Source organism: Cynoglossus semilaevis, chromosome 7, assembly GCF_000523025.1.
Source record: "Cynoglossus semilaevis isolate Cse_v1.0 chromosome 7, Cse_v1.0, whole genome shotgun sequence".
NCBI classification, from domain to species: Eukaryota; Metazoa; Chordata; class Actinopteri; order Pleuronectiformes; family Cynoglossidae; genus Cynoglossus; species Cynoglossus semilaevis.
Window position 1 is genome coordinate 6,049,313 of NC_024313.1, and position 27,637 is coordinate 6,076,949.

The following is a 27,637-nucleotide window of genomic DNA, read 5'->3' on the forward strand; positions in this document are numbered from 1 at the left end:
ATTACAACTGTAAAATGAATTATATATATATTGACTGCAGCCATATATATATATATATATACATATATATATATATACATATATATATATATACACACACACACACAAACACAATTTATGAATGGCCTGGCTGCAGTCCAAAATTGTTTCTGTTGAAAATGTTGGTAGTATCATGAAGAGGAGAATCACACAATGGGGACAACAACGCAGTTTTAACGCAGATAAAATAGATGAAAAATTTGCAATAACAATTTTCAACAAATATTAATGACTGTCAAACTACTTTTTAATGGATCTTTAGTGTCACTGCTCACCTTAATATATTAATAACGCTGAAGGAAGTCTGCTCTCTGCCTGCATTTTTTTTTCCGATTTGGGACGTTTAAATAATTAAAGTAGAAATCGACCCAGTATGTGGCGGTAATGCAAACTACTGGATCCCTGCTGCTGTTAAAACACAAAGAAGAAAAGTTAGAGATGAGAAGAGGCAGCATCAGCTCACATAGATTCCTCAAAGTTAATTGTTTTAACTGTAAAATACTAGAATAAAAATGTATAATAAATGTATAGCGTAAAAGACTGAAAGCATGTTTTATAAATATATTATGAAATATGAAGTTAATTGTTTTAACTGTAAAATACTCGGATAAAAATGTATAAAAATGTAATACTCGGATAAAAATGTATAATAAATGTATAAAAGACTGAAAGCATGTTTTTATAAATATACTAAGAAATATAAAAATAAACAAAGTAAACCCTAGTAATCACATTTATGGTTGAAGTTCAGCAGCCTTTAATTCCAAATATATATTTCCGATTACTACTTAAATTGTTTAATCCTGTGATTCACTCTTGTGTGTTCCTGTTCCTTATTTTCGCCTTGATGTCTGATTGATCTATTTGATTCACTCTTGTGTGTTCCTGTTCCTAATTTTCGCCTTGATGTCTGATTGATCAATAGATCAATAGATTCCACTTTTGATATGTGCTAGACTTTAACCTTGTAAGAAATCTCTGTGAAAGCTGTTTCACCAGGATTACAACAGAATTTATTTGTTCATCAGCAGCTCCCAAAGTAGAGAGGTTTAAAAATTATACCTTAATGTTTTTCGTTCAGTATTGTCTCTGTCTGTCAGCGCACGGGAAGGAGAGGAACGTAATTTCGATACCTCTGTATGTTCTGTACATGTGAAGGTATTGACAATAAAGCTGACCTTGACCTTGACCTCTTGCATCGCGTCTCCATGTGAACGGAGCAGGGTGAGACGATAAGGTCGGCCCTCCCTCTCTGCAACATTTTACACCAGTAACCCTGCACTATGTCAAACAATAACAACAATGGCGGAGACCATGATACTTCTGACAGTGCCGGTGAAGCTAATTCAGCTATTTGGTGTGCTATTTCCATCTTTTCGAGCTTCTCATTCGAGTTTGTTTACAGATTGCAAACTTTATGCGAACACTGTGACATATTTCCCGGTTTTCTGAACTTCCGCTATAAAGTTTTCCGGTTAATATGATGGCGTGTGGATGAGCTAGTGCCATATACAGGCTTGGCATATGTACTACAACACTTCGGCTTAAATTCTTAATTTCCGCCAGATCACTGTCTGTACAATCAGTATAAAATGGTCAGATACATAACAACAAAAAAGAACACAATAATGATAATTTAAAATGTAAAATTATAATAACGTTTATAACTATTATAATTTTCAAAGGAGGTCCAAAATGAATAATAAAATAATAAACAATAATTATTAATTAACAATAACAATAACAAAATGAATAATAAAATAATAAACAATATATAATTGCAATAATTAATAACGTTTCTGTAAAAGTACTATAAATATTTATGGTTTACCTCCATATACCATCGAACATGACTATGTTTTTTAAACTTTACTGTATGTTAACGCAAAGCCTTGGTTTCATTTCTGCCTGTGTTTCATAGCCACGGGTGTTCATGAGATTTCCGACTGACACATTTATATTACACCTCACTTACATCAGAGCAGACGGTGTCATTCTGAATACAGTGTCCTGAGCTGCAGTCGCTGGTATCTGCAGGCATCTCATGATAACATGTTCCTGAGCCATTAAGAGAAAAAAGGTCATCAAGGGTTTAAGGTCCACTCACAGGAGCGTGACTGGTCTTGTCTCCTGTTTATTCACTCCAGGGCTGGTATTTCTGTTCCAATCCTCAAAAAGGGCTTTTTATTAAAAAAACAAACAAAAAACATAACCTGTACAAACTGTCATATATTTTACGTTGTCAAAACGAAAACGTTCCCAGTTTAAATATTTGCGTCAGTTACCTCATATGCAATTTCTCTACACTGTTTTGTAACTGTTGTTTCGTTAATTGCATGTATGTATGTACCAGCGACCCCATTTGTTCGTTGTGTAGTACTGCACTTGACCAAACACTAAACACATAGAATATAAGCCTTAAAATGTCTTTCACGTTTCAGTAAGGAGTACTAAAGAGTATATGTTGGTAGTACTGCACTTGACCAAACACTAAAAGAATATACAGTAAGTGAGGAGTACTAAAGAGTATATGTTCACAAATATAACAAAAACATCATATAGTGAATATATGTATTTGTATTTTAATTTTAAAAATGACCAGGCTCGATTGTATTCACTATGTCAATCTTTTTAAAATAGTCTTTAGTTGGAAATAAGTTTTAAACACTGACATTGTTACACAAGTCCAATTTGTATGTTGTTTTAATCCTAATTTGACTGTATTGTAGTTAAATTGTTTATTTAATTTTATTTAATTCCTTATTAGGACAAAACACTGGAAAAACAATGCATTAAATCATTAAGTGACCCACAGATGGTGTCCAGAATGTGGCCCAGTTTAGCTGAGATGCGGACCACATTTTGGTATCAGATGTGGGTCACTTAAGACTCACTATCTGTGTGTTTGCCATGTAGTACAAAGTTGCAACAACTACTAAGTGTTCCACAGGAATCTACCCAACCCAAGGGTAAAAAGGTACCATGAATGAAAACATAAACAGTGAATTATAGTTTGAACTTTTATTAGAAGTTTTTCAATTGTTAAAAAAATGGTTGTACACAGTAAACCATGTAACATCAAAACAATTATTCTCACAGACATGGTTGTGGAGCTAATTATTCACTCATCTCACATTTGTGTGCCAATCAGAAGGTAGTGTTTAACATGAACTATGGCCGGAGTCACAGGGACTCACAGCTGGTAGGTGAATGGAAGCTCAAACTCAAGCCTTCCTCCCCTGACCCTCACGTAGGTCTGAACCTCCTCGGTGGTCTGCTGCAGGAAACTGTAAAGAGTGTTGTTGAACTGGTCAGCCAGGTACATCATGTAGTCGAAAGCACCATTGACCAGATCCATGTTGTTAGCAAACACATACAGATAAATATTGTCGACAACATTCTTTACAACTGTGACAATGTTGCGGTAGACAGCGTTGTAGGTCACAAGCATAGAGTCCAGGTAATCGGACTTGACGGTGTCGACAAACTCCTGAGTTTTGTCCACAATAGCCTTGAAGGTCTCGCCGATCTTCACCAGCATGGTATCCAGACGCTCCATTTTCTTCACAAAGTCCACCATTTCATCAAACAGGCTCCTGACGGTCACCTTAACCTTTTCAAACATCTGACCAACAGTGATGGCATCGCCAACGGGCATCTGAAGCTTCACACCGCTGAACTTCTCAACAAAGGTGTTGTAGTAAAGCTCCATGTTCTCATAGGTGAAGTTGACAACTGCCTCAAGTGTGATTGCAATGCTCTTGGTCACCTTCCTCAGCATCTCTGGGAGAGTGGTCATCTCCTCAGATCCTGGCACTCTGAATCGGGTCTCCCTCAGAACTTTGATCATAGCATCCAGGAAGACTTGGACTGTTTTCTGGTACTCAACGATGGTGGTCCTGAAGAAGATGGACAGCTGGCTCATTCTGTTGTCGTAGTTGCTGACAGCAGTGTAGACCTCAGACACACGGTCGTAGACGGTGTTCTTCAGCTGCTCCAGGGTGGAGGTCATCTCGTACTTGTCAGCGAAGGTTCTGAATGTGGCCATGATGACAGGGAGCCTTGTCTTCAGCTCAGACAGCATCAGTTTTGGTGCTTCCATGTTGTAGGAGACCTGCAGAGTCATTTTATCAGCATCCTTGGGGGAGGTCCTGATGACCAAGACATCAACATCAACCTCTGGGGAAGACTGTAGATGCAAAAATAACAAAATAAAGAAAACATTACTTTCTATAGAGCAGAATTTGGATTTGAATCATTTTCAAAAATGTGACATTTATGATACTCACAGGATAGCGACCATACAGTCTTGCTGTCATCGTGGTTGGCACTCTACCGTTCATCTGGAAACCCAGGAATCCAGTGGATGGTGTGGACACTGAGGCAGTGATGCCGTCTCTGCGAGCGGCGTAACGAATGTTGGCATCAGTGAAGGTAGGGCTGGTGACATCAATGTTCATGGTTTGGTAGGAGGCACTGTAGGAAGAACACAGAGCATTTTAGTGACAAGTACACACCACATTAGTTAGAATTACAGAGAAAAGAAATGATCAAATGTTTACCTGTTGTCAGACTGACGCTTTTTCCTAAAATATGGAAAACATGTGATAAGTTTTTCTTTGCTTGAAAAGCAAATATTTACTTCAATGTTTATTGTGCTGTTAAATTACCTCAAGACCTGAGCAATGGCATGATTGACATCCAAATGCAGGTCACTGTGGTTCAGGACGGCCTTTGTGATCATCTTCACGTCATAATCTCTAAAGTTCACTGTAGAGGATGCTGTGGAAAGACAGAGGTGCTTAGTGTTCTCATCAGCAAAAACTGGCAAATCTTAACTAGTTCATCTTTTAAATTCAGTCAACTCACCATCCAAGTCATACTCCAGGAAGAGAAAGACAGAGTTGGCAGAGGACTTGAAGGTGACCTTGAAGACTGGAACATTGCCCTCAACCTCGGCAGCCAGGGTTGTTCTGTAGAATGGGCTCAAAAACCTGGCATTGGCAGACATCTTCTGCACGGCAGGTGTCAACTCAGTGACAGTTTTCTCAAAAAAGGTGATCTCACCCAGGCTGGATGGCTGAGCAATATCAATTTCAAAGTCAGCAGTCCAGGAGGTCATTGGGACAACCTCAATGGTGGCCTGGACCATGTGCTTGCCAGTGGTCTTGAAGTTGAACACGTTTGCCTCGTTGTTACTGATGTACTTGAAGACAGTGTACACGCGGCTCAGAGAAGCTTCAACAGCCAGGTTCTCATTCAGGTCGAAGGCAAAGACTTTGTCGGTGGCACGGTTGATCTTAGCATCAGCAATGATCTTTGAGCTGGAGCGGAGGCCATCTTTGTTCAAGTACATGTTCATTTCATTGTCAACAAGTCCCAAAATCAAGTAGTTCTCAAGCATGGTGCTGTCCATGTTGGCTCTGGTGGTTGATTCCATGGAAATAAACTCAAAAGCTCCTTCCAGCTTCAGAACGTGTTCAGCATCCAACTTGCCGACTAACCTGATGACAGGGATGTTGTACTCACCCTTTATTTTCATGGTGGAGGCAGCAGTTGCAATGTCTGCAACCAGATTTTGATTTGCTTCCAGAATGAGAATAGGCAGGGAGATCTTAGCCACAGTAGCCACAGACAGTGAAGGTACAAACGTCTCAGAGTTCAAGGTGATGGAGCTGTCGTGAGTTCCCCCAATGTGACGATTTTCCAGGGACAGAGAGTTGGCCAGCTTGAGTCCTCTCCTGGTGGTCAGGCTGGTGGTAGCGTCCAGTTTGGCCTTCAGACTCTCAAACACAGAGACTGTGGTGGCTGCCAGACGGAACACGAGATCCTCTTCAGTATACAGTCCAGCGTTGACATTCATATTGAGGATGGAGGATTTGAAGGCCAGCTCTGAGATGAGGTTGCCCATAGAAGGAATCTGGATCAGACCCATCAGATTAAAGAGTGGGGCAGCTTTCTGGTACACGAGTTTGGCATCTACGTTAATGTTCTGCTCAGTGGTAGTCAGGAAATTCCTGAGTCCGGTCTGCTCATACAGGTTCAGTTCACTGATGGCTGGTGTACGGAAGTTGACAAATGGCAGCTCAAATGCAGGGATGCTGATAGGGGAAGTCAGGAAGTCAAGATTGGCCTCACCCTCCATGGCAACAAAGACACCAGCTTCCTTTTCCTTGTTGTTCAGAGTCACATTGTAGAACATCTTGTACTGATTGAGACGAGCCAGAGCGACAGTGTTCATCTGCTGGCTGTCGGGTCTGACCAGAACTGTGTAGTCGTTCTGAAGGTCTACCTTAGCCAAGAGACTCTCAACCATGTTGATCTTAGCGTTTCCTTTGTTCTGGAACTCAACGAAGATTTCAACAGGGCGCAGGACAATGCTAAGGCTGTTGGACATCACTCCAGTACTGACTCCAGCATACATTTCAGTGTCATGGTTGACCTTCAGTTCAGCCTTCATGTCACTAAAGGTGGCAATTCCTGATGCGACAAAAATGCTGTTCTTAATGACCGGAGACACTGCCTCATTACGGAGGTTGAACTTGATGTGGCTGAAGGTGTTCATTTCAGTGGCAACTTCCTGTTTCATCTTCAGGATGGGAGAGTCTGTTTCACCAGAGAAGGCCAGAGTGAAAATGGCAGGGGTCAGTGACATCTGGACGTTGCTCTTGTGTTTGTAGTCATCAGAGTTAACTTTGCCGGTGCCTGAGTTCTCAGTTGTGAAAGTCAATGTCAGGCCATCCTGGCGAAGGATGGATTTCTGGGTCATCGTAGCCTCACTTCTGATGGACAACACTGGGAGGTTGAACAGATGGTTGTACGTCGTGTCCAGAGAGGCGGAGATTCCTCCTTCCATAGCAATGAATGCAGTGTTTAACAATTCAGCATTGTATGGTACGGTTGTCACCTTCAGTGCAGTCTTGGCCTGAGCCTGACCTGAAAGACCATAAAGAGTCAGAGACGCCTGGTGATCAACTCCAAGAGCAACATGGTTGAACTTCACAGTCTCGGCCAAGACAATGCGGCTCATTTTTGGAAGTGCAATGTTGGCAGTGGAGTCGAACTTGTAGTTGAGGATTTCAGCGACTGGAGATGTGGCCTGGGAGGAAAGGATTCCAGAGAACTGTGGTGACATGCTGTTCTCAGTGGAGTTCTGGAACTCAGCAGAGGTCTTCAAGGTGTAGATGGGAGTGATGAATTTAAACTCTCCATGCAATCTGCCAAAGCAAGGGACCACGATGTCACTTGGGATGGTTGGCAGCTTGATTTCAGGGACCTGAAGAGATTTGACAAGTTTTTCCAGAGACACTTGTGGGATGAGTGGGAGTGAAACCTCAGGAAGGTTGATTTCAGGAAGAGTGAGCTCAGGCAGAGAAGGAAGGTAGTTGAATGTCAGGTCTCCAAAGAAAGCATCCACATTTGGCATTCTAATCTCAAAGCTGACAATCAGATCGATAAGATACATGATTCTCTGCTTGATGTCGTCCAGGGAAATCGTCATGGCTTCCACCTTGTAGGATCCCATGATGTTGAATTCAGGGATGTTGAACTCTCTTGGGATTGCATACTCATCAAGCTTCTCCATGCTGAACATCACGGAAGGCACCAGAAGATCGGTGAATGGAACATAGAAGGATGGAGTCACAAACTCGGCCTTTTTCAGTTGGTTAATCAGACCAAACACAATCTGCTGAATCTCAGTGATGATTTTCTGCTCAGGCACAAAGTCCTTGACGATCTCAATCATGGTGTAGAGCATTTCAGTGAAGCGGGTTGTAAACATGGTATAGTAGTTCTTCACCATGTCCAAATAGTAAGTAAGCTTAGCGTTCACATCCAGATCCCTGATTTGCAGCTTGACAAATTCAGCCCATTTCTGGAGGTTGTCCAGCACGACCTCATCCAGGACATCCTTAACTGTTTTCAGCAGTTCTGCAATTTTGATTTCCCTCAGGCGCTCCATGGAGCTTCTAACGGTGGACAAAATGGCGTTGACAAATTCTCTTGTTGTTGCGAGTTTCTGAGGCATGTCAAGAGTCGTGAGGAGCTCGTTGAAAACAGTGGTGTACTCAGCAATCATCTGATTGACAGAGTCAACAAACTCATTGTAATTCAAGGAGTTCAGCTTCTGCACAAGGGCTTCGATGTACACATTAAGCTGCTGAATGATGTCCTTGACTTCAGTTGATTTCAAGTACTCAATAGCACGCTGGAAGACCTGCATGGATCGGGTAGGAATCTGTGCATCCCTCACAAACTTAACTGCAGCCTGGATGGTCTCCTCAATCTTGAACTGCCTGATGAGCTTCACAGCCTTCTCCAGCACGTTCTGAACCATATTCTCCAGCTCAAACTTGACAATCAGCTCTCTCATTTTGGCGTAGAAGGTGTTGGTCATGCCGACAATGTCAAGGTCCTGAATCATTACTCTGATATAATCCAGCATGTCACTGAACATCTCAGTGGGAATGTTATTCAAAAGATTCTGAATGTGAGCTCTGAAGTTGATGGACAAAATGAACCTCTTCAGCTCGGCAGCAAATTTAGCCATGTCGAAGGATTCAACCAGGATCTTCAAATCGTTAATGATCAACCCAAGTCTGGACTTGACTTCGTACTTGGCATCAATATCATACAGAATTGCAATGCTGCTGTCCTTCAGTTTGTTCAAGTCGAACCTCTGGACCATCTGGCTCATTGTGTCGAGCAGGTAGACAATCATACCCTTGATGTCAAACTCCTCATTTAAGGTGTTAAGCTGCAGCTGGACATACTCAATGATGGATTCTGGGAAGTTGGCCTTAGCGATGACCTCCCTCATCATACCAACAAAGTTCTGCACGTAAACTGTAAGATCAGCCATCAGTTTCTCAACAGTAACCTTCAGGTTTCTCATACAGGCATCGACATCCTCCATGGAGATGGCATACTTCTGGGTGAAATCAGTGAAGTACTGTTTGAGCAGAGTTACTTTGCCTTCAATGTCAAGCTGGGAAACAAATTCATTCACACGCTGGGGAAGGGCTTCAAGCCTGGCCTGAACCTCTTCATTATTGATGAAGTCCCTCACGGCCTCAGCAACACGGACGACAACGACCTTGACACTTTCCAAGAAAACAGGGACGCTTTCAATCAGAGGAAGCTTAACTGTGTGGCTATCTGTGTTCTTGTCGTACTTGAGGAAACCAGAGACGGTGTACTCCTGGTTTTCTGTGGACTCCATGTTGACAAGGTTTGTGAGGACAGTGCCGAACACTTCAAGTCCAGTTCTCTCTGGAGTATTGTAAAGACTCAAGCCCTGGTTGAAGGCATGGTCATTCACCTTAGACTTCATTCTAAAGCCAGTCTTCTGTTCTTGTGGTGTCAGGAGGGTCTCCATGTTGTTATCAAATGTGGTCTCAAGGGAGAATCCGTTGTCAAGTTTCTGGGTCACTGCTGCTCTCCATTCGTGAGCACTAGCAAAAGCCAAGGGCTGAGCTTTAAGCAGGAACTTGCCGTAGAGCTGGGCACTGTGCTTTCCATACATAGTGATGTCTCCATCAGCATTGACGATGGCATCAAGGTTGAAGTCAAAAGGAACAACGCTGCAGCGGATGGTGTTATCGAAGCGCATGAGCTGGGAGTTAAAGCGGGCATCGTTGGTGAAGCGGGCAGCCAGGCCGACAACTTCCAGCTCGGTGTTATGGCTCATGTGAGTTCCGAGGAGTTTTCCAGTGGTGCTGCATTTAACATTGGCGGTCATGTCGGCGTAGTTTATCTGGTAGATGTGCTTGAGCTCCTCCTCACCGTACAGGGCTCTCAGACTTCCAGTGACGTCCATCTTGAACATTTCTGCCCGCAGCTGAGCCTCATTGATGAAGTTTGTGGCCAAGAGTTTGAGGTTGTTCTTGACGTTGGCTGAAGCAGTGTAAGGCTTCACGCTGACGGTGATGTCGTGATTGTAAGAGGCATACTCACGAGCCGTGGCATCGACCTTTGAGTCAAAGTCTACGCTGACAGGAGTCATGGTCAGAGTGTTGGCGTTGTCAAACTTCATGTCGAGCATGGCAGCCTTGTTGGCAACATACAACAGGGCTCTTGTTGGCATGAGTTCAGCATTGAAGGTGTTTTCAAGGAAAAGGAAGCTCTGCAGCATGTTTGAGCCACTGGTTTTGAGGCCATCTTTGTTCAACATCAGAGTAGCTTTGTGAGTGGCTTCGTTCTCAAGAAGTTTGAACGTGGCATCACTGTTCAGAGCCAGACCGTTGACATCAAGAGATCCAGTCAGCAGGGAGTACACACGGTTCTCGGTGTGATCTCCATTGGTTTCCATTCTAAGCAAAACTTTGCCGGCACCAGCAAGAGCTTCGGCCTGGTTGCGGATCTTCATGCCAAGAGCGAGGGCACTGGCATCACTTTTCATCAACAGCTTATAATCTTTGAAGGAAACCTCAGCCTGATGTATCAAGACATTTTCAAAAGCATTGGTGTTAGACACAAGAGAGAATTCCCAATTGCTAAAAGAGGCTGCCATTTTGTTCTGGGCCCTGACAAATGTGGAGTCAAGCTGCAGTGTAGAATCAAGCATGGCTTCACGTCTGAGTGGGAAGATGCTCAAAGCCTGGGTAGACTGAGTCTTGCCGTACACGGGTCCAGCCTTGAACATTCCCTCAAACTTGTTGTCAGCAGAGATTTCTTCGGGCTTGATAGTAGCCATGGCTGTGTGCTCAAGACCCATGTTAAGACCTAATGGACTTGTGGCTTCCATCTTGGTGTAGGTTCTCAGGTTGATTTTGTCGGTGAAGGTAACATCCTCCATGACTTTCACGCTGGCTGCAAGGTACTTGTGGGTAAGAGAAGTTTGCAATTCGGCCATGATAGAATCAGTGGCTGCCATCTTTCCTGAGCCTTAAAAAAACAAGTGTAGAAAATAGAAGTTGCATGAAGCAGACGTTCATGTTGAACATACAGTGATTCATCAATAAAAGCAGAGAAAAATACCTTCAACTTCAAAAGACAGAACGTCCAAGGAGGACATTCCTTTCATGCCATACTTGGCTGTGTAGCCGGGCATAGCTGGGACATCTTTTTCAGCAGAGAAAGAAGCCTGTGCCTCATACAGGTTGCTCTTCATGAGGGTGGAGAGCTCAACCTTGCCGAAAAGAGGGATGGACAGAGCGAGGCGCTGGGGCACAACAAGGTGTGGGACGGGGATCTCCATGGACACAATCTCCAGACCGAACTGAGGCAGAGACAAGCTAGGTGTTGTCAAGACTTTTGGGAAGTTGAGCTCCTGTGTTGACTTTCCTCCAAGAGGCAGAGGGAGAACAAGGCTCAGGCGCTCATTGTTGAAGTGGTAAACAGCCTTGGCCTCACTGTGAATGGGACAGAAGTCAAATTAATTATGACTTTGGTGGGACAAAAACAGTATTGTTTACTTAAAGAAAGTTTTTTAAAAACATACGTGTTGAGGAAGAGTGTCTCTGGCAGGGAAATCTCGGGCATCTCAGGCATTCTGAAGTTCTGAATGTAAGGGATGTCAGAACCATATTTGTCCATGTAGTCGTTTGATGCCTGGAGAGGAAAATAACAATTTACATAATACCTCATAATTCGACATAAATTGAACCAGAATAAGTCGAATTTCATCTTGGACTCGTACCACTAAAAGGTTCTTGAAGATGTAACGGACACTCATGTCAGTCTGACCCACGGGTGTGTCCAGGAGCTGGTTGCCGTAGTTCTTCAACATGTCAGCCTTTGGCAGGATGGTGGTGTCAGTGTCCATGTCAGATTTGAACACAAACTCAACCTTGTTCACATCTGTAACAGAATATATCAGAATGAGTTAACATTATAGACTGAAGTGATGACAGACTTCAGAGGACGTTGCACCAGATTGAAGTTGTTTGATTGTATTTACCGTATTTCATTGCGATCTTCTGCATGGAGGTGGCTTCCATGATCTTGATTTCACTCTTGACCTCCAACTCCAACTTTTGATCACGCTTCATGTTAGCTGTCAGGGTGGCGTCAGCATTCAGTAGTGGGAAAAGCATTTGGAGCTGCAGCATGCCTTCCTTCATGGCCTTCAGGCTGAAATAAGCAGCGGAGAGAGTGAGTACATGTCAGACGATGGTGCGGAGGTTAGGAAGTTTCAGAGAGAACCGGTGGTTTGGTTTCTTACTTGGCACGGCCAACCAGAGAGAGCTGAGGGACGTTCTTGTTGATGAGGTCCAGAGAGATGGAGTGAGTTCCTTTGCCCTTGGTGTTTCCATCGACAACACCCACTCTGAGGCCGGCCTCCACATCGTAGTCAGGGATCTGAACATCAGCGGTGATGACGTTCTTCCTTCTGTTGTACTTCAGCATTGCTCTGGCTTCAGTGGGCTCAGCGCCTGTGGTTGCAATCGGTTAAATGTTACTTTTCGCACCACGTGAAGTGCATCAAGCAGTTCACCGTAGAAGTGTCATTTACCTTCAGCCCTCAGGACAAACTTCACAGAGTCGACCTTCTGCCTGCCCTCGTCTCCCTCCTTGAGCAGCTCGTAGGCCAGGGTGGCTGTGTACTCAGTGACATCACCAGTAGGCTTAAGCTCCATGACAAACCTATGAAATTTAATACAACGAAAAACATTCAGGTTAATCATTGTTAATAAAGAGATCATTGTTTTGGGGGTGTAGAACATCTCACTCACATGCTGTCTCCGGTGAAGGGGAAGTAGGGGGCTGTGCTCTGAGAGAAAGCATCCATGTATTTCAAAGATGTGCAGTACTGCATTCCAGCGAAAACAGGGGTGCACTCAGTACGGTCGACCTTGTCCATCACCATAGAAGGCATGGTCAGGGTGTCAGTTCCACTCACTGCCACCAGGGTGTTTCTAAAATGTACATAGAACAAAGTTAGAAGTTTGTCATTTTATCCAAATCAATTTTTTTAACCCGACTGCGTTTTAGTCTTACGTAATTTTAATGAGCTTAGTTGGGTTTCTGGGAGCAGGGATGGTCATCTTCACCATGTCGCGTCCCATGGAGACCTTGGCAGTCAGGCCGCTCTCGTGGAAAAGGTTGGTGTGCATCTCCAGGCCAGAGTTGATGTACTCAGGGAGGTGGCAGCCCACCTGGGTCACAAACTCAATGCCAGCAGAGGGCATGAAAGCAACTTGAGTCTGTGGAAAAAAGGAGAATCATGAATATTTCCTTCTTTAATAATAATAATCATAAAAAAGATTGTATTAAGTTTATATGTTTGTGAATTTTTACCATGTCGCGAGAAATCTTCAGACCTCCCTTAACTCCTGGAGTGAAGATACCAGAGAGGGCAATCCTCAGAGGCACACCAGTCATGGTGGGCAGGAAGAACTCATTGTCCATGAAGATGTAGTGGGCAAACACGGTGTTGTCATTCTTTGTCATTAAAGCCTTCATCAGCTACAGGAAATAGGAAAAATAACCATCATGAATGGGATATACAGGAGGATAAAAGTAATTTCCCAACACATTTTCTGCCAACTCCTTACATCGCTGGGGAACATCTTCATCATGCTGTCAATCATCATGACTGCAGAGTAGGCCATCTCCTCCATTTCACTGGTCTTCAAATATCCCAGTTCGTTACCAAGAAGCCTCATGTAAACCATGGCCTCTGGAGACTGTGTGGACTTCAGGTCTGTCATCAGTTTGTTCAGGTTGCGTCCGATCTCTCTGATCAGGTTCTGGGAGGTCTGTGGGTAAAATCAAAGACAGAGATGTTCTAAAAACACATAATTTTTTCAACATGTGTCATTTATACAAATTGTGTTTAATTTTCTTTTTTCGTACCTGTCTCTTCATCCTGTCCTTGTTCAGAGCAGGCATGAAGGTCTGCAGAAGCTCGCTGACGCTATCTGGCATGTTGTCAGAGACGAAGTACATGGTCTTCAGGATGGTGTCGGGGAAAAATCCGTTCTCTCCAAACAGAGCCTCCACAGTTGGCTCAAATCCTTTGCCCTCCATACCAAACTGTGAAGGTGACATCGTGAAATCAGCTGCCAGGACATTGAATCCACCTTAAATATTTCTAATAACTTCCAGGACATACCTCCACCATGTCCATGTCGTAGCCAAATGCATTGAGGGTCATTTCAAGCATGGCTTCCTTGGGCAGGTAGCTGCTGCCCTCAAAGATCATGTTACCCTCCATGGATCCGATCTTGTAGTTGCGAGAGAACTTGGTGGGGTCCATAGCAGACATGATGTCGTTACCGCGAAGGGCATCGAGGATCATCTGTCTGAGTCTGAAATAAATCGTCACATTTTACATTTAGTATTTACCTTTGTATAGTACAATAGCCGTAACATATTTTAGAATGCAACAGATTTTTCCACATACTGTTCAGTCTCAGGCTCAGTGGAGGACATGATGTTCCGGATGTGGGAGTTGATGAAGCTCCTGACTTGGATGTGATGATCCAGGGACATTGCGTTAACAATCTGGTCCAGTTCACTAGGCTTGGGGTTCTTCATCAGCACCAGATAGGCAGCAGTGCGCTTCTGCACAGGGCTAGTGTTGTCCAAAAGCACCTGCATGAGCATCTCTCTGCCCTGTGAGGAGAAACATTCACCATCAGCACTGTGGAAAAACAACGGATGTGATCTTGTCTCTAGCTCCAGAATATTCACTTGCCTCCTCGGGGACTCTGGTCAGCCTGAACACTTGGATGGCAGCCTGCTGGACAGCAGGGGTAGCTGCAGGGTGGTTGACACACTGCATCACAGCAGACCTGACAACGGGACCAGCTTCAATCATAGCTGGAGCCATGTTTCCAATAACCTAAAGAAAAGGATAAAATAACACAATAAGTTTATCAGTCAACAGGTCCACAAAATTGTTAATGTTATAAAATGGTGGGGGTTAAAGTTTATCAGTCAACAGGTCCACAAAACTGTTAAGTTAATGTTATAAATGGTGGGGGTTGAACCACCGTGTCACTGTTTAGAAGCACTTACCCTCAGTGTCATGAAGACCTTCTCCTGTTCACCAGAGCAATCGCCCAACTGAGCAGCCATGAACTCAGCCACAGAGAAGATCTCTGGGGTCAGGACTTCTTCAACCTTGTACCACCTGTTAAAAATCAATTCCATTACATCTTTTAAACATGTTTCAAAGGAAGTGTTGATTGATTTGGTTGTTAAAATGGCTTTAATTCACTCACCTCTTGATCACATTGCTCAGAGCGTACATGATGGGCTTGCTGGGCTTGAACTTGGCCATCTCCAGCAGGTCATTGATCAGGAGAGGTGAAGGGTTGGACATGAGTCCCATTGCAAACACAGCAGTGTCAACCTCGAGTGTGGTTCTCTCCAAGGACCTGATGATCTGCATGATGCCGCTGCTGCACTCTGGTGTTCCACACTGGGCCAGAACCTGGTAGGTCAGAACGCGGGACACGGCAATAGCCTCGGGGATGGCGGTTCTCAGGGTCTCTGTCTTCATTCCACGGACCATGGTGACGAGCCGGTGGAAGAGGTGGGGCCTCCTGTCGTTCTCGGTCTCGGGCAGATTGGTGAGTTCTCTGAGGAGATTCAGAGTTTCGTCCTTGTCCTGCAGAAAGTTCTTGTCCTCAACAGCGTCCATGTGAAGACCCTTGACAACGCGACCTTTTAGACACAATGAGGAATATGATGTTGAAATGAATTCTGTGAATCCTGTGTCAGTCCTGTCATCAATTTCACATCATTTTCACACAGGTGTTTTAAAAATGATCCCCGACCCGACGAGGCAAACTCAACAAGCGCTCACCTGTGGTGAAGACTCTGTCGTTGTGAGGAGTAACCTGGAGCAGGGTCAGCTCTTGCTTTCCGATGTTGGTGACGCCATATTCTCCCCTATGGGAAAAGATTAGAGCATTAAAAACACACACACACACACACACAGAGAGAAGTACATTTGTATTCATGCAGTTTGTCTTACTTGTGTGAGAAGGGAATGAGGATGTGGTTCTCAAGGCAGGATCCGGAGGTCATGTGTTTCTTCACACTGTCAAACTTGTAGTTGCAAGCCTGGGAGCTTCGGACCAGCTGAGCCAGAGGGTAGTGACAGGAATGAAGATGAAGATGAAGATGAAGATGTGAGATTTAACACAATTGAGTGTTTCACTTTTCACCAGGTATGATGTTAAATGTCTTACCATTCCAGAGATGAGGGCCAGGGGGCTGGTGTGGTCCTTCAGTGGGACAAACTGATCACACTTGGACAGATCCCTGCTCAGAGTGACGTCAGTGGGAGTGTCCTCTCTGGCGTTGATGGTGTAGGTAGTTCTGCACTTGCCGTGGATGGTGGGCTGGAATGAAGAAAGTCAACGGTCATTAGAAAAGAAGCGACTGTCATGACTGGACAGTGAAGTTTGTCTCTGTGTGGTCAGTCACCAACTCACCATCTTCTTGCTCATGTGTTCTTCCTCCAGGGGCACAGCCAGAGCGGAGATGATACCTCTCTTCACGTTCAGGATGGTGGTAGTCTCTCCATCCTCGGGGTACAGTTTCACGTTGTAATCACCCTCGACCACAACCTTCAGGGGGTATCTGAGAGGAAAACGTGGGTTTATTTTTATAACATAGAATCTTGTTCACATCATTTTTTTTATTATTATTTAATTCATCCAAATGCCTACCTTTCCATTTCGGTAGCAAAGTCGTCAGAGGTGGCAGCAGGTCTGAACAGAGGTCTTCCCTCTGCGTCCATGTCAGCGACCTCGCTCAGGCGACAGTCAGTGGTGCGAACGATGAAGCTACAGGTCTGGGGCACTTCGATTTCAACCTAAGATGGAAGTTAAAATAAAAATTAGCGTCTTTTAAAAGACAGCCATTTAAATATGACTTGGAAAGTTTTCTTTTTTCATTTTTTTAAATACCTTGCAGGAAGCACGGGGTCCATTCTTCATGGGTGAAGCTCCATTGATGGCATTCAGAGTTTCAGCTTCATACTGGTATTCGTACTTGTGCAGGGGCTTGTATCTTGTGGCCACTGAAGAAGATGAAAAAAATGTTATTTTAAGGAAAAAAATATCAACAGAAAAACACCTTGAAAATGTTCCAGTGTTGCATTAAAACACTTACACAGACAGGTTGGCTCATCATCTTGCGCAACTGAAGAAAAAGCAGACTTAGTCAGGCAACGGCAATTTGGCCTCACAGATTTTTACAGTGTGAATAAAAAAAAATGTCCGTAAATCAAAGATATGTAGTAAAAATGTATTTTTATGCTGCAGTACAAATGTATTATTCATTTAAATATATACGGCCGCTATTTCTTCCCAATTGTAGGTAAGAATGTATGAATGAATATATTTGTGCAGATTTAAGTCAAAGACATTTTTTCAAAGCAAAATGTTCTACTTTCTGCAGTTTCATTCCTGTGAATATACATATACAGTTTGTAGATACATGTACTCCTATAGTAATACACTAAACTGACATCGTTCCTAGACTGTGGATTTGATTTGGACTGTTAGGAAATAAAGCAATTTTCTTTAACTCAAATTCAGTTGAAACAGTTTAAGAGTTAAACTACATTTCTTGCAATTAAAAAAAGGAATACTCCACATCAAAGTAATTTACTTGTTAAATACTAAGGTGAAGTATTTAATACCAATTTAAACACAATTTAACTGGGAAATAGTAGTAGTAAAGGTATAGGCATACTCCACAATACAGTCTAGAAATGTACAGTTTAAAATAGTCAGAAAGAAGAGCTACATTTCTAAATAAGTAAATGTCCTGTATGAAGTACTCACGAGTCAAGGCAGACGTGCTGAGAAGCAGCAAAAGGCAGAGCTTGGAGTCCCCCATGGTGGGATTTCTGAAGCTCTTCCTTGAGGTTGGCGAGTACTCAGTTGAGACTGATTCCACAGTGGGAGCTCAGCTCTTTTATACTCCCTGCAGACCATTGTCAGGAGGCCGGGGGACGGCACAGACAGGGGCTTGAAGGCACAAAGTCCACGCCACGGTCCTGTGTGGAGGGACAAAGGGAAAAGGTTTGAAAAGATACTCATATCTCTGAGATGTATTTGCTTAATAGATGCACAGCCTCATGTCAGAGTGAATTAAAGGTTCATTGTTATCAGTGATCTGACATCTGTCAGATGAGTTACTGTTCTCAATCATTTTACACACATTTCATAAATAACTACAAATTTAGGATTTTTGCTCCTGTAATATGTCATTATTTCGATGCCCACAGCAGCAGGTTTACCATTTTAAAGGAACTCCTGCTCATGCTCCAAAGGTGAGACGTGTGTGTGTCCAGAGTCAGAGGTTCATATTCTTGATCCTTTGGAATGATCAATGAAGTTTACCAAAAAAACCCAGCTGCAACATCAATGATTTCAGTGACAATCGCTGATGAAGGCCCGCTGCCGACACAGAGGAACAGACATTAAAGTCATCAGTGGGTCGATCTGCTGATGATGTCAGCCGTCGAAATGAAGGGATTAAACAATAAAGAACAAATATTTTTACTCTGATCAGATAAGGCAAATACACATACACATCAGTGAAATCCTCTGTCAACTTTGACACAGTTTTTTTTTAAATATGACCTTTGAAACTCCAAAAACTCAAATGTGTCTAGAATCACTTTGCTGATCCAACAACAAGTTGGAACAGCGTCTTGTTTATTCTACAGGTACACAGACCCATATATTTCTGACCTCCTTAATCTACAACATTTAGATTTATTTGAAATACATACTGCTAATGTCTCCTAAATTGTTTCCACTACTATTTGTGTACCTTGTGTAATACACCCTTGTGCAATGTAGACAGTAAAAATGGCAGATTCTGACAATATTTGCACAGACAGACCTGTGCACAGAACATATAAGATCAGGAGGAGCCTATAGGCTGGAATATTTTGTCTTTATTTTCATTCTAATAAATATATTCTATATTTTACAAACTTGATTTTTTTCGCTTTGGAAAATAATCCCTTTCACTGTAAAGTTTGATCCTTTAGGATGGATTTGAATAGACACAAGTTTGTTCTTGTTCATTTGAAATTTTAATTTATTTTATATCAAAGTTCAAAAAGTCCGAAAAAAAAAAACAACCTTAAAATAATAATGAAAATCATTCAGCGACAGAAAACACAGAGGTGACATCATCACTACGGTCACTTGATTATTTGAATTGTAATGAACCAACAGAACTGAACACTAACAGCTGCTGCTCTCTGCACATCAGAGCTGATCAGACTTCTAAACTCCCTGACCTCATCACACGTGCACCCCCCCCCCCCCCCCCCCCCCGCCACATTGGCAGCTATAGGGTCTCTCTGCCAATCAATTGTTCAGTGTAAAGTTCAGACTGTTGCCGTGGTCGGGCAGACAGTGTGTCTTTATCACACACCTAAAGTAGTCCAAAAAAGAAGTCCACGGAGAACTCCCTGGTGCTGATGATAACAGGGCACATGGCTGATTGATGATACACACACACACACACACAAGTGAGGCCATTATGGGATGCGTGCATTTTGCTGTGCAATCAGTAATAATCAGTGTCCCTCCCCAAACGTGGACTGTTGTCAGATATGAAAAAACTTCACTTCTATCTGTGTTTTCACTGAAGTGAAGTTCATCAAAGCAGAACCACATATAAATAAATAACCCTCCAAAAACTGACACTGTAGAATTCTAACATAAGGTAAGAACAAAATTGATTATTTCTCATGAACTGAAGTCATAAATGTGCAATTTCTTTTTTTTAATAATTTTATTCAAAAGAACAATGAATTGTATTAACAATTTAAAATCTTTATAAATATATATTTTATTCAAAAGAACAATGAATTGTATTAAATTTAAATCTTAATAAATATATATAATACACATGGCATCATACATATATATGTAAATATGATGCCATGTGTATTTTCTTTGTCATTTTTTGTCATTGTTGATGTAAAACTCACATATACATTTTTTGTGTTTGTTTCTTTTGCACTTTTCATTATTCACAGAGTAAACTCAGATTTCATTAATGGGTGTAAAACTGACAACCCGATAACCCGACAGTTTAGTCAACCCTGGTTGGGTAAATACTGGCTGAAAGTCCAGACACCATGAAGTCATACATAGGGTATGGTTGTGTCATAAAGCAGCACAGCAGTACTTTAGTCCAAACCTAATAAAAGCCTCCCTGGCTGTGTCTACTGGATGTACAGTGTGTTATCAAGTACAGCATGTGCTGAAAATGTATATATTATAGATACATATTCATATACTCATACTGTACATACATATGCAGTATAGACACATACAGTATACACATATATACAGACACACATACAATTGGATTATATTAAATTGATGTAATTAATAATAATTAATTTAATATAATATATAATATGTGTACCATGTGTACAATGCCATAGATAGGTACTGTATGTCTCTGTAATAATAGATTTATGTAATGTGCAGTGGAGAGGTCAGACCCTCATTCAGGGCAAGGGTGATTGAATGGGAGATAACAAATCCTGAACCAGGACATAACGTTGTCAGAAAAAGATTTGGGAGTAGGAAACTGAAACTTGTTTAAACTCTGAGAAATGATTTTTTTTTTACCTTGAAAATATCAATTTTTTCAATGCTAAAAACTGTGAGTGTTTGGTTGTGTTCAAAATAAAATGATTTCCCTGCAGCAACTCTACACTCATCGACGTTCTCTTCTGTTGTTCCTGAGATTTTGCCACACAAATAAAACTGCCTCGTCTAGCCTCGCTGCTGCCCCAACAGGAAGGGCTTATTGTGAAGTCTAATTAGATTAGATTGGATTAGATTAACCTTTACTGTATTGATCGCACACGGGGAAATGGACAGAGAACGGCACAAAAAGAAGAAGAAAAAAAAAACACAAAGAATGCCATAAAATAATATTACGTATCACTAAAATATTATTATATGTTATTATTAAATTGAAAATATTGATACAAATAAAAATACCAGATTTCATTAAAATATGTATATATTCACACAATTAAACATATTACCCTATATTTTCGATTTACAGATACAATATATTGCACAAGATAAAAATATATATAGACATGTGTATATATACATATATATATATATACACACACACACACATCTAAATACATTATATGTGAGCTGTCAAACATTTTGGATATTTGTTTATTTTACTCTTATTTTGTACGTTCATGTTTCTTCTAGAAACATCTAGTTCAGTCTTCTCAGAACTGCTGCCATTAACTCAATAAAACAATAAAAGGTGAAGTCGTTCAGACATGATAAGGAATTGTGGGTGTTGACAGTTCATGGAGACTATCAGTACTGCAGTAGTCTGTCCATATGATAGTACAGTTCTGTCTACTTCACTATCATGTACTCATCCACTGCTCTCACTGAGCCTGCAGTTGTATCCGAGGCCCATGATGGCACTAACTGGGCTGAAAAGAACATTCACCAACTGGGTTCACTCCACACAGGTACGGTAGCATGTTAGCCTCAGATGCTGTACAGTCACAGATGTGGGTAAAAGGGCAACTAGGAACCACGGCCATTTTAGTTTCATGTAGGTCAAAGGTTTCTTTTTTTACGATAATGAAAAATGTGGTTTTTCTTCTGCATATTTGACATCTGTCTTTCTTTAGCAAATAACAACATATTGGATACAAAACTGTAATCTGAGGATAATTAGATTCTCTGTAGGGATTTTTTCCTGCAACCAAAGTTTCAAAGACTCTGGTGACATCAGACCAGTTACATAACAGGACATTTATAGTTATTAATAAACTGTTACTCTCCATTAGACATTTTGGTTGAAATAAGAAGAAAATCTGAAGTGTTACTCTCCAATAGACATTTTGGTTGAAAAAAGAAGAACTGAAGTGTTACTCTCCAATAGACATTTATATATAATTTAAATATTTAAATTTGATTATAATTTAAATACGCCTATTCGCAAACGAATAATTTATCCGATAAGTAAACAAAGAATTAAAATATTAATGATTTGAAACATAGTGCCTTTCATGCCTGAGGCGCTAGCTGAACAGCAGACGCAGATAGACAGATCTTGTCGCCCTCCAGTGGACATCAAATGTATAGCAACGTCAAAATTCTTAAACCAATGAAGCTGACTTGGCATCAGGATGTTTTTACTGACTGAATGACCTTTGGTTTCATCAGTTAAGAAGGATCACTGTGTGAATTCATGAATAGTATGAAAAATATTTATAAATATTTTATTAATTCTGTTATAATGTGACCTGCACTGTCATGGCATGAAGTGGCCATATATGAGGACAAAATTATTAATAAAAGATTATTATTGAAAATTATTCCCTAACTTACTATATATTTTTGAAAAATTTGAAATAAAAAATCTTGTTTATCAAAGCAGCACATTTAGAGTTTGTTTTATGATGTTCTTCCATTGTTTGTTTCTATAGAGCATCCCAGTAATTTCTAACTTCGAAGAAACAATGGGGTTGTGTCATTATTCCCAGACAAATGGATAAGAAATACAAAGGAATCCACAGGTTTTTTTCTCAGAGCCTTGAGCCACACTCTGTATTATACTCACTCTTAGGCAGAGATAAACACTCCATGTGCTAATGGGAACAGGTGTCAGGCTTCAGGAAGACACACACACACACACCTGCGTGCACTCACTCATGCACCATACACACACATGCAAGGTTAATTATTTATCCACTCAATGAAATGCTGACATGCACACCAGCCTCTCTGCAGTGTCATTTTAGCCTCAGTAGGAGAAGTTACTGTGACGCCTCCTGATGATGGACCACAGCTCATTCTTATCAATGGCATCATAATTAATTCACGTCACTGTGTAATAACAAGGCTTGTCTCAGAGTGTAGATAATGACATGGATGTGGTGTGGATTAAAATATGAGACTCAGTTAATACCAATTTAAGGACATACACAGATGTTAATGAGACTCAGTTAATACCAATTTAAGGTTAAAATCCACACTGTAATCTGAGATTTTTTTTTTTTTTTTTGTGGCAGATATGTGATTTTTAAGAGACCTAAAGTGAAAATCTCTCAGTGGCTTAGCCCAGATGAATTTTTTTTAAAGCTAAAAGTGTTACAGTTACATACAGTAAGACTGTAAGTTAAAGTTTAAGAAGTGAAATGGTTTTAGGTTTATTAAAAACAAAGACAGTTAAAGACAAACAGGTTAGCCTTAAAATTATAAATACCATGTGTAACTACATAAAATAGCTATTATAAGTAAACAAAATACTAAAACGTAAAAAGACCATGTTAATTAAATTCTGTACAACAGAGTTTATCTTCCTGAAGCGTGTAATATTTGTTTGAATATAAAATAAACCAGGCGTTTTAAGATTAATATGAATAATATGAAGACCATGCCTCATACGATTCTTATTAATCTTAATATATTGAACAAATATCGTTTTAATTGACATACGTTTTTTGTAATGGGCTTGTGCGTTGTGGTCTGCTTGTAAAAGTCTCGGTTTAAACCCACATTTTCTCCTGAATAGTGCCGTTTATTTTAGATACGGTGCTAATAATAGTCTCCGGTGATAATTTTCCACAGGACGCTGCTGCGACTGTTTTTCTACGATGCAAGCAGTGAGTGTGGACGGAACCATTCAGCCTCAAGGGGGGGCTTGAACACAAAACGGAAAGAAGGAATGCTATAAAATCCTACATAATGTATATAGAGTCCACAATAAACGTCTATTTACATAAATATTACGTTTGAAAATGTTTAAAAATTGAAACCTTTTCCAGTAAGTGAATTTAATCGACTACCCAGAGAAAACACACCCCTGGTGTAGAGCCTTGGTACAGTCGGATGAAAACCGAGCTCTGAGCCACATCTTCCACTGAATGATACGCCGGGAACTGGAGGCAGGAAAAGAGTCTGGGAGAATCTAGATAATTAAGAAAAAACGGTATTTTAGTCCGAACCTGTTTTTCTTATTTTTCCTTATTCGATTTAAAGCATTAACTACAAGCCTGGCGTTTGGTTTTCAGGGAGTTGTAAGGGTAGTACTAGTAGGATGTTTTAAGTTCGGGTCTATTCTGTGAGTTAACGGTGTAAGTTCAGTGACGTAGAGAGGAGTGGACTTTGTCATCATCGACCCAGTTTCCCCTAAAAAGGTGAGTTTTCACTTTTACTTCGCCAACATCACATGTAAAATTATAAGTACGTTTATTTCGTTGTCATGTGCACGTTTTGGTGTCCTTGTTACTGGCGTGGCTTTTCTCGAAAGGCTGATGTAAAGGGCTACTCCCATCTACAACTGTGACAGCTCAGTCACACACTTAAAGTCATAATACAAGAAGAAGAATTATTATTATTTCTAGTGATTTTTCCTGAATATTTTTCTTGGAATTTTTTTTTTTATACAAAGAAGGTATATGCAACGGGATGCCTAATACTTGTACTTCTTTAAACCTTTAATTATTTATTTACGTAAACATTTCCTATTTGTGTCAAGAACCTTTAATTATTTATTTACGTAAACAATACGTTTCCTATTTGTGTCAAGAAACACACAAACAAACAGACACAAACATACACATTGTACAGGGAAATAGCTAAGAGTGTAGTCATAAATATTAGTTCTTTTGCAATGGATATAAATTGAATATTGAAATGGTTCATATGAGAACATTTTAAAAGATTGGAAATGAGAAAAAATAAAATTGTAATCCTGAAGGAATAGAAATGAAAAAATAAAATTGTAATCCTGAAGGAGGCACACAAGGAAAGTATAAATATGAAATCATAGCACCATAGAAATAAAAAAAAAATTGAAGAGCACAAGAGAAAAATTTAAATCTGAAATATAGCACAAGAGAAATGATGAAAATTGAAATATTGAGGTAAATCACATTACAAAAATCTAAAGATTCCACATAGGAATTTGAGTATAGGAGGGTTGACGTACAAGCAAGTCAGCAAAATAGACACATGGGAAGATTAAAGTATTTAAATAAAGTATTTTCATATTGTGTATGTTTATAAAGAAAGATAAAGAAAGTATACTGCACATTTTCTATACATTGTCCTCGCCTGTATATAAGTAATGTACAACATGTCACGTAACTTGTTTACATATAATTATAAAAAGTCACAGCCGTGTCTTTGCCAAATTATTTGGATAAATTAAAATCTTTTAGAAATGTTAAATTGTTGATTTTAGTGTTTCGTCAAACTACATTTAAACCAACTGAAAACTGAAAAAAAGGCACAGAAGAAAAAAAACATACATGTTTCTTCTGATGTACTTCCTGCTTCCTGTGTGTGTATGTGTGTGTGTGTGCCCCAGATTGATACTTGCTGCCTCCCTCTCATAAAACCTTAGTTCTATCTTGTTGCCTTGACTACTGGTGTTATGGGAGTCTATCCTGAACCACTGCGTGATGTTCTGACACCAGTTTGGAAAGAACTGCTACGAAGCAGCACTGGACGCAAAAAAATAACTGCAGGGCTCATTTTCTCTTTTTCCCTTTGACACCGGACCGACTCTTCACACACCTGATGCATGTCTCCACACTTCAGCACTCTATGATGATCTACAACACAGTAAGCTGCCAGCACCACTGAAACTGTAATGTCGGCTTTTTCTCTGTGCAGCAAACATATCATTTTGTTCAATTTTATATTCTATTTAAAGGAAAGGACAAGACAGGCACAGCAAAAAATATTTCCTGCCTTGTTTGTGCAAGGCATACGTTACCCCTGCTGACTTCGTTCAGCTGTGGATGGGAATGTTTTGTCCCAGGATAATCCAGCTGTCACAGTTATTACTGGCCATTTTGGTGCCTTAGGCAGGGTCCTGATTTGAAGCCCACTATCACTCCCTTTATAAATGTTTTTCTTTTTTTCTCAGGGGTTACATGATTACCCTCTCCAGCAGAGGGCACCCCAGGCAACCACCTATGTGGCCTTTGCCAAGAGCCTAGTCTGAATAGACTTTCCTTAGTTAGTTTTAAATTGGGTCATAGCCCCATTGGACTGTCCCCAGTGGTCACATTCTTTACTCAAGGGTAAAGTGAGGCTAAAATGAAAAAAATAAAATAAATAAAAAGCGCTTTGCTGTTAACAAGTAAGATGAGACATTTAAGCTAATTCATATTATGTGGTGTGTAGATCCCTAAGGATTAGTTCTGATATCGTACAGAAACCAAAATGCACATATTTTCAAATGTAGTGTTTTTCATCTACGATGCCTACAGGAAATATTTTGTCCATTAGCAAGAATAAAAAGAAAAGAACACCAGAGAGGTACTGTTTTTCATGTAGCAGAAAAAAACAGGAGTTTAAATGTTTTTCTTTTCTGTCTTTTGAAGTGGTCTTTGTGTCCTTGCAGCAATTACTTGTCGAATTTAGTTGGTGTAATTTTCTTAGCCAATGTCACAGTGAACAGTTTCCTTTTTTCTGTGATTTTCCAAATAGCAGCAGAAATAACGTCCGGAAACATTCTGCTAATGCTTCCTTAACCACTCCTCGAATAGCAGCAGAAATAACGTCCGGAAACGTTCTGCTTCTAAATGCTTCCTTAACCACTCCTCACCATTCACAACAATAAAGCATAATGAAAGTCAAATTGGACCAGACGAAGAGGCAACTGAATAGATAATGATAGAATTAATGACGTTGTCACTGTTGCTCCATAACAAACATGTTTTTGCAACTGCAAGCAGCTGGAAAAACCTAAAAATAAACATGAGAAGGGCTCGAGTCTGACATCAGAACAATATGTGCAAAAGTGTTTGCGTTAGCTAAATTAGCATCATCATAAATAGCTCTTGTGCTGTTGTGGGCCAGTGGGTCTTTAGGTATTAAATATATCTGTACATTTTTTGCCTTCTTGTTTTTCCATTCACTTAACCTCAACGTGAGGTGACTCATCAGTGACCTCTAGCTGCTGTAATGTTTATTGACTTCTGCTTCCTTTCATTGGGATTTTCTGCTCATTATAAAAACACACCACCTTCACCTCAGACTTATCTTTGGAATTTCCTCTCTAGTTCTCGATGTTATAACGAGCCCACGGGTAACGACTGGAGTCTGAGCTGTGACAAACCCTCACGCAGAAAATGATGTTGGCCTGAGAATGACAAACAGCAGTGACAGTGGCCTGGCGCCCATGTGGAACGATCTCATTAGGAGAAAACTCGGTGGACAAAGTTGACCACAGCATTCAGGGGTGGCTACGTGAGGACAAAGACAGAGACTGTTACTGTGTAATCAGGGAGTATTGCTAACAGTGGACTGTACAGGGTCCGTCTGCAGCGGATCAAGTACTTCACTGCATTTTTCTGCTTCTCCAGCAGCCAAAGCAGCCAGTACATGATTCTGTGAGCAGAGAAGGTCAGGGGAGGTCAGAGCTGAGACTCTGCTATTATTTCTGACCTCAGTATAAAATGTATTCCCGTTCAGCAACTTCAAAAATAAACAGGGTCGGCTCTAATAAATATTGCATGTGCAAAATGCAGACTTTAGTTTTTGTTGCATTTTTAGAAATTCTTTCTTTTAGAAAGAAAGAATTTCTTTGAAATAGAGTTTGCAGTGTTCGAGTTAATGAGCTCTAACATTTTTATGAC

General features: G+C 40.9%; 2 protein-coding genes across 4 annotated transcripts in view; one reads left to right on the forward strand and one right to left on the reverse strand.

The window, feature by feature from the left end:
- Positions 1 to 3,045: 3,045 nt before the first annotated feature.
- apobb.1 (apolipoprotein Bb, tandem duplicate 1) lies at positions 3,046 to 17,922 on the reverse strand. Its single transcript, XM_025056870.1, has 29 exons — positions 17,793 to 17,922; positions 17,116 to 17,145; positions 16,911 to 17,023; positions 16,671 to 16,816; positions 16,434 to 16,581; positions 16,188 to 16,340; positions 15,971 to 16,095; positions 15,800 to 15,885; positions 15,213 to 15,657; positions 15,007 to 15,121; positions 14,684 to 14,830; positions 14,390 to 14,601; positions 14,099 to 14,294; positions 13,840 to 14,019; positions 13,539 to 13,742; positions 13,282 to 13,449; positions 12,982 to 13,187; positions 12,717 to 12,899; positions 12,497 to 12,627; positions 12,206 to 12,416; positions 11,942 to 12,114; positions 11,681 to 11,841; positions 11,483 to 11,592; positions 11,020 to 11,393; positions 4,909 to 10,926; positions 4,710 to 4,821; positions 4,602 to 4,625; positions 4,329 to 4,515; positions 3,046 to 4,228 (listed from the first exon to the last, which is right to left on the reverse strand). Exons 1-29 carry the CDS (start codon positions 17,845 to 17,847, stop codon positions 3,233 to 3,235), a joined length of 11,409 nt encoding a protein of 3,802 aa, XP_024912638.1. The 5' UTR covers positions 17,848 to 17,922; the 3' UTR covers positions 3,046 to 3,232.
- A 5,681-nt stretch (positions 17,923 to 23,603) lies between these two features.
- The window catches only part of hpcal1 (hippocalcin-like 1), a 10,244-nt gene continuing 6,210 nt past the window's right edge, over positions 23,604 to 27,637 (forward strand). The window contains exons 1-2 of one of the 3 annotated variants that reach the window (XM_017033705.2): positions 23,604 to 24,181; positions 25,590 to 25,613. The gene's annotated coding sequence lies outside the window, so the exon portion shown is untranslated. The remainder of the gene's footprint in view (positions 24,182 to 25,589; positions 25,614 to 27,637) is intronic. The other 2 variants (XM_008313089.3, XM_017033704.2) reach the window with 2 other exon arrangements.